The following is a 7,961-nucleotide window of genomic DNA, read 5'->3' on the forward strand; positions in this document are numbered from 1 at the left end:
AATTAAAACTTGCTTTTAATTAATGAGAGCCAGACTATAATTTATGAACAATTATTTACTCAATAAAGTTAATTACAGCCCTGCATATGTGACCAAGGCTGTAATACTAATCAAATCCATCCTGACCTTTTCTGTATAACCTGTGGTAAGAATGTAAATAGATTTATAATTACATTTGAGAAGCAGCACAATGGTTAAAAGCAACAACTCTGGAGCTAGACTTAGAGTTGAATCCTGGCTATGACAGTAGCTGTGTGTTTTTAGTGTAATTACTTAATCTCTCTGGGCTCTTCATCTGTAAAGTGGGGATAATAAAAGTTACCCCAAAAGATTGTTATGAAGAATAAATGAGTTAATATGTGAGGGATACTTAATCAGAACAGGCCCAATATGTGTTTGCCATTATCATTAGAACCATCTTAACTTCAGAAAAGAAGCATGAGGCCTAACACACATGCACAGGGTCAAATACTTACCACACAGCTAAAATTGGGAATTGTTGCGTATTTATAAGAATAGGGATATAGCAACATCTGAGCATATGCATGGAAGGAGAGATAAGCCTTAATGTGTTTTCTGTGTTTTCGGAGGAAGTTAGCTACAGCCTTCACTTCTGGCTCAGATTCTGGGAAAGGGCCACAGTATGTATCATCACAAGGGTGCATGGAAGCTCCTTCATCTGCAAATCAGAAAAGAAAATGGGGCAGGGAGAGGGCAGGGAAGAAATGAGAAGTATAAATTGCAATGTTAATCTGTGATTTTTCTTTTATTTCTGTAAACATATGCTATTATTAAGCAATTCAACTAACTTCTCACATTTATGGAAATCAATACTAAAACTTCCAAGGTGATTCAAGTTCCCATACACAACAGGAGGACCTGAATGGGAACCAAGTACTGTTTGTTTCGTTCTGTTTTGAGTCAGAGTCTCACTCTTTCGCCCAGGCTAGAGTGCAGTTGCCTGATTGTGGCTATAGCAGACTCAACCTTCTGGGCTCAGGCTATTCTTCTGCCTCAGCCTTCCAAGTAGCTGGAAAAAGGTGCTTGCCACCATGGCTGGCAAATGTTTTTTTTTTTTTTTGATTTATTGTAGAGAAAAGGTCTCACCAAGTTGCCCAGGGTGGTCTTGAAACCCTGGGCTCAGGTAATCCTCTTACCTCGGCCTCCCAAAGTGCTGGATTACAGGTGTGAGTCACTGTGCCTGGCCACTGAATGTTTAGCTGAATCTGTATATACCCTTCCAAAAGGATGGTTTTATCAGTTGTTGGTTCTTTTTCTGGAGAATGAATTCTTCACCATCTCCTAGAGCATGTTAGGGCTCCCATTATATGCTGCACAACACCTGTACTTTCTCTTCATAACATTCAGCACACTTGTAATTAGTGTTAAATATTTACTCATTTAACATTCAACTAATATTTACACAATTCTAGGTACCTTGGAAACACTGTAAAAAACATAGAACTCCTCCTTGCTCCCTGAATATAGATAGAACCTGTATTTAATCTACATTCTTTCTAAGACTCAAAAGTTCCGTGAAGGCTGATATTGTGCCTTTTTTGCTGGGCACCTAGTAGCTAGAACAATAGTATGGCAAGTGTTCAACAAATATTTGTTGAATAAGTGGATGTTAAATGGAAAGAAAATGTTATACATCTGTAAAGGAGTATGATAAGATGAAATATTGATATAGCAAGAACATATAGACAGGCCAGAAATAATTTCACTGAATATGCCAAAGAAATTTCTATTGTATTTTTAGATCAGCAATATCCAAACTAGTCTTGTAAAACCCAAGAGACTTTTCTAGTTATCTTGGGGGCATGGAGGTGGGTCAGTTAAAGTTCAGCTAAGACATTTTCAAAACAAAATTTTAATAATTTCTGAATGAAAAAATCATATCATACAAGCCACACTTATTAAGAGGTCTATGAAAGGAGGGAAAATAAGAATCACTATACTAAAGTATAATGGTTCTAAGAAATTTTGGAAATAATTAAATTTTTCATAGTTATTTGCCATACATGACCATTACTATCTTTCCCTACAGCTAGAAAATGATAACTCCATAAACTAATGGAAGATGTTTAGTGGTTCTATGACATGGTTTAATCCTACTGAACATGAAAAGATAGCCAAGCCAAACTGGGCTAAACTTTGAGGATATTAAGTGTAGTCGGTGCTGTAGAAAAGTCAAGATTCAAGATCAGGAACGTAAAGCAATTAGGGTTTCTTCCTTTGAATCTTATTCTGGAGGTGCCTCAGAAGCAAGTGGGATATACAAGGGAAAACCCCTAAAAAACTTTTAGAGGGTGGGTCTCTTATAGTACACTCACAATTTATTCCTCTGTATCAAGCAGTAAACCAAAGTTATTTTATCTAGAAATTTTGAGACGGTTGTGTCACAATTTGTGGAAGAAAAATCCCAAGTTGTGGCAAACAAGTGACTGCTTCTTCTGCCACAACGATGCACCTGTGCACACCGGTGAGTATTCAGCAGTTTTTGACTAAAAACAGTATGACCTTCCCCCCATGCCTCACCCTCCCCATTCACCGGATCTCACCCCTAGTGATTTTTTGTTTGTTTGTTTTCCTGGAGGATAAAAGTCCTCAAAGGGGAATGTTTGGCTGATGTGGAAGAGGTGAAACAAAAAACGGCAGAAGCACTAAAAGGCATCAAAATTGATGAGTTAAAAAACTGCTTTGAGTCATGGAAAAGCATCTTGTTAGGTGTGTTGCATCAGATGGAGAATACTTTGAAGGTGACTGAAGTTGAGACATGTAAAAATAAATACACAATTTTTAGAAATAAACGCTGTTTTTTTTTTTAGCTCTCCCTTTGTAGATGGAACTCAGAATGTAATGCAGGAACTATAGCTGATACTCTGAGGGGAATGGGAAAAATAAAAAGATATCTGTGGAACATCAATGTAAAGCACTGGGAAGGCAAGATCACAGACTGGGCTACCAATTCTGGAAGGAACAAAAATGCTGAGTCAAAGAAAACAAGATAACAATAATCCTAATAAATAGTCTCAAGAGCATATGGGAGGGCACTGGAAGCAAAGAGAGACAAGGAGTTATTAAAAAATTAACCAATCAGTTGTAGTAGAAACAAAAAATTCAAGCTTGAATGAATATAGCTGATAAATGAATGGATGAGATGGAGTGGGGTCTGGAATAGTCCCTGAAGGCACCAGGAAGGAATAAAAAATTGGAAAAATGAGAGAAAAATTAAAGGGTATGAAAGATAGAATAAGTATTAATGTGTGATTAATAGGAGCCCTAGAAGAAAACAATAAAGTTAGATATTGGAAGAACACAGCTAATCAAAATTTCCCAGTTAAGGAAAGATTGAGCAAACTTACTGTACATCAAACAAAGAGACAAAGGGGGAAAATATCAACACTTTGACACATTAAAGTGAAACTTAAGAAAGGAAACAATTCTGGAGAGAAAAAGCAAGTTCCTTTCTAAAGGAACAAGAATCAGATTCATATTTGACTTTCCAACAGCAACTCTAGAATAATATTTTCAAAGTAGTTACTAAAAATTAATTTTGAATTAGACTTATATATCTAGCTGAGGTCTCACTGAAATGTGAGGGTGAAATAAAGATGTACTCTGGCATAATAGATGCTCTCTGGCATACAACATACTAATGTCCTTTGAAAACACCGCTGGAGAAAATATTCTGACAAGATAATGAATAAATCCAGAGAACCTACTTGACATAAGAATTACAGAAGCGTAAGCAACTTAGTAACATCTGCTACCTAAATAAGCAATGTCCAGAGGGAAGAAAGTATAACAATCTAGGTATCAAGTCCTAGAAGATAACAAACTGATGAAGAATTAAGGGAGGGGGACCAGGAGAGGTAAAAGCGTACTGTTATTTGTTTCTTTTGAAAAGATCTAGGTACGGTATCGATTACATTGAAAAACTGATGGAGAAAAACAATCCTAAGTATGAGTCATAAATTAGGAATAACCACCAGAAGAAGAAAAACAGAATACAAACTTAACAACTAGCAGAAGTAACTTTGATCTATTCAGGAGAAAGCAGTAAAGGAGAAATTTTAAAAAATGAAGAAACACTAAAAAATAGAGAAAATTAAGGTGGCAGAAATGTCTTAAGTAACAGTACTTATAGAGTCCTAATAGATTAAACTCACCAATCAAATGACCGATATTTTCATATAGAAAAATCATGTCTATAGAAAAAAATGTGATGTATCATATCAGATATGTGCATTTTAGTATTGTGTCAGACTTGTGTTTGTTTTGGTTTCCCAAGGCTGCCATAACACATTACCACAGACTAGGTGGCTTAAAACAAAAATTTATTTTCTCACAGTTCTTAAGGCTAAAAGTCTGAAATCAGGGTGTCAGCAGGGCCATCCTCCTCCCTCTGAATGCTCTGAGGAAGATGCCTTCCTCGCATTTTCCTGGCTTCTGGTGGCCCCTGGCAATCCTTGGCATTACTGGTGGTTTGTAAATGCATTCCAGTCAGTATGCACTGCTTAAGGAAAGGTATGTGTTCTGAGAAATACACCATTAGGCAACTTTGTCACCGAAAGAATATCATAGAGTGTACATACACAAACTTAGATGGAATAGCCCATTACACACCTAGGCTCTATGGTAGAGTCTATTGCTTCTGGCTACAAATCTATACAGCATGTTACTATACTGAATACTGTAGGCAATTTTAACACAATGGCAAATGTGTGTATATCTAAACGCATCGAAACATAGAAAAGGTACAGTAAGATATAGTATTAGACTCTTATGAGACCACTGTTATACATGTCATTCGTTATTGACTAAAATATCACTATGTAATACATGACTATTCCAGTCTCTGCCTGTATTCTCTCATGTCCTTCTCTGTATGTTCTTGTGTGTGTGTCTTCTCCTTTTCTTATGGGAGAGGACATAGTCATTGGATTTAGGACTCACCCTATCCACTACGTATCCTCTTAACAAATTACTTTTGCAAATAGCCTATTTCCAAATAAGGTCATATTTTGAAGTTCCAGATGGACATGAAGTTTGGGAGAATACTATGCCACTACAGCGTTCTGATGGATTATTCTGCTGTGAAAAAACCGGATTCTGTGTAGGACACATTCTCACCAGATCTCTGTATAGGCATTGCTTATCTTGCAAAAAGTAGAAGAATCTCCAAGATACCCAGATAAAAGATCAACTTAAAAAATTTAATAGAGTAACTCTATCCTTGACAGTATTACCTATGAGAACGTGTGGTAGAAAATGAGACACTATTCACAATATCTAGAAATTAATCTATCAACCAATATATGAATATTAGAAAGAAAATGTTAAAACTCTATTAAAAGAACTGAATGAGACAGCTATGCCATGTTTATGAATACAATGACTTGGTATTTAAAGATGTCATTCTTCCTTATTAATTTATTTAGTTCAATTCAATTTGAATAAAAATTCCAGCAGCAGGATTTTGGGGGAAATTCAACAAAAGGACTCTAAAATTTTGTATGAAGAGTAAATAGTGGAGGAAATCTTGAAAAAAATTCTCTTTGAAATAAATTATCTTTTAAAAAGTAAGTATATTTTGAATATTGAAGGGAATTTTTATAATTCTATTTTTAGTAAGAATTGCAGTTTAAAAATAGCTTCTCCCTATGGGTTCTGCCTGCAGCACTATGACTATGTCACCGCCACCATATCCTCATTTGTTGGGACTAAGTATATGTCAGGCTTTTTACATGTATTATCTTGTTTAATTTTCACATCAACTTTATGTGTCATAACCAAAGTTTTGCTAAAAAGAACAAGGAAATATAAAGAAACACAAATATAGAAGGTAACATGAAGCAGACCATGTGTAATGTAATAATATGTGTAAAGAACTTATGTTTTTAAATTATAAACTGAAGTTGAACTCAACTGAACAACATTTGTTGAATACTTTGTTCCGTGTAATGCACTAGGGAGTCAAACATGAAAAAGTCGCACTGGGTTTTAGCATATTTAGTATATTTACAGAACAATCACTGCTATCTAATTTTACATTTGTATCACTCCAAAAAGAAACCCCATATTTATTAGCAATCGATTCACATTTCTCTTTCCCTCAGACTCTTAACCATGAAGGGTTTTAAGGTATGGTCATATTTTCATTTTTCACTGATCTTGTATCCATTATAGCAGAGGTCCCCAGCCTCCTGGCCTCAGACCAGTACTGGTTTGTGGCCTGTTAGAAACCAGCTCTGCAGGTGAGCTGAGGGCGAGTGGAGCTCTGCCTGCTGGCAGATAAGTTGTGGCATTCAATTCTCATAGGAGTGCGAACGCTATTGTGAACAGCACATGTGAAGGATCTAGGTTGCATGCTCCTTATGAGAATTTAATTAATGATCCCTCAATGCCCGTCTGTGGAAAAATTGTCTTCCATGAAAGTGGTCCCTGATGCCAAAAAGGCTGTGGAACACTGCTTTATGGGATAGGTTTGTAAGAGGCACATCTATAATCAGGGAGAACAAATCAAGATACAAATCCAACAATCCATGCCAGAGATGTTGACAGCTGGAATTAGGGCAGTGGTATTAGGAATAGTTCCAAGAAGATGTATTAGAGAAAGATTAATTAACTGAACTTGGTAATTGGTTGAATATGTAAGGTAAGAAAGTAGGATTTGATAAAACCCTATATTTCTGGGTTGGCTGAGTTGATAATGGTTTTATTAATTGAAACACGGAATGGATGATGAGGAATGTGGACATGTGGGGGAAAAAGGAAAATGCTGAATTTCAATTTTGGACATGTTGAGTCTGAGGGACCTGGAGCTGTCAGTAGAGATGTCTAATGGAGAATAAATGAAGCTCAAAGGAAATATTAGACTAGATAAAAAGATTTAGGGGTCATTATCATCTTATGTGAGTAAAATCACTCAAAATGGCTTTTGGATAAAAACAACAAAGCATCACAATGTTGGGAATATCAATATTTAAGAGAGGCAAAGAGGAATAAGAGGACTCTGTCATTCAGAATAAGAAGGAATTTTCAGGAAAGTGGGAGGACCATGAGATGCTGGTGTCAAGGAATCCGGGGACTTCAAGTTTCAAGAAGGAGGGTGCGGACAGCATGTAAAATGCAGAAAGAAGTCTATTTAATTTTATAGTAACAAAGTAACGGGGGATTTTTACCTTAGAAAAATGAGTGGCGTGATAGGGGCAAAGACCAGATGTCACATGTACTGAGAGGACTGAATAGGAAGAAAGAAATGGGACACAGTGAGCAGGAAGCTTGATACACAAGGGAAGGAAAGATACAGAATGATGGTCAGAGGTAAGTTTGAGGAAAAAGATTTAAATTTTTTTCGGGAGGAACATATCTTAAGCATGTATGAGCAGATGATTGGGGGAAAGCATAGAGGAAGAAAGAGAAAGAAAGAGACCATTTGATGGGAGAAAGTTCTGGAAAGGATGTGGATGGGTAGGATCAACAACCGGTGGGTATAGGCCTTGAATAGTAGATGGGACTTATGAGTTTTTGGTTCCTCCAAATATCTTTTATTCCTCATCCCATCAACTTTTTGTGTACTTCTGATATATGTGTGTGTGTGTGTGTGTGTGTGTGTGTGTGTGTGTGTATGTATATGTATGTATACATATGTATATGCATTATTTATTTATTTATTTGAGTCAGACTCTCAGGGTCACTGCAACCTTGACCTACTAGGCTCAGGAGATCCTTCTGTTCCAGCCTTCCAAGTAGCTGGAACTACAGGTGCATGCCACCACGTCCGGATAATTTTTTTGATTTATTGTAGAGACTAGGTCTCATCAAGTTGCCGAGACTGGTCTTGAATCCCTGGGCTCAGACAATCCTCTCGCCTCTGCCTCCCAAAGTGCTGGGCTTATAGGTGTGAGCCACTGTGCCCGTCTTTTTTTTTTTTTTTTTTTTTTTTTTTTGGG

The 7,961-nt window shown here is 36.7% G+C and overlaps 1 protein-coding gene across 1 annotated transcript in view; it reads right to left on the reverse strand.

Moving 5' to 3' along the window:
• CPA6 (carboxypeptidase A6) overlaps positions 1-7,961 on the reverse strand; it is a 91,023-nt gene that overhangs the window by 7,859 nt on the left and 75,203 nt on the right. Inside the window, exon 7 of the mRNA XM_008053303.1 lies at positions 477-679. Coding sequence (XP_008051494.1) covers positions 477-679 — 203 coding nt within the window. The remainder of the gene's footprint in view (positions 1-476; positions 680-7,961) is intronic.

Source organism: Carlito syrichta, unplaced genomic scaffold, assembly GCF_000164805.1.
Source record: "Carlito syrichta isolate Samal-C Ts95f unplaced genomic scaffold, Tarsius_syrichta-2.0.1 Scaffold288042, whole genome shotgun sequence".
NCBI lineage: Eukaryota > Metazoa > Chordata > Mammalia > Primates > Tarsiidae > Carlito > Carlito syrichta.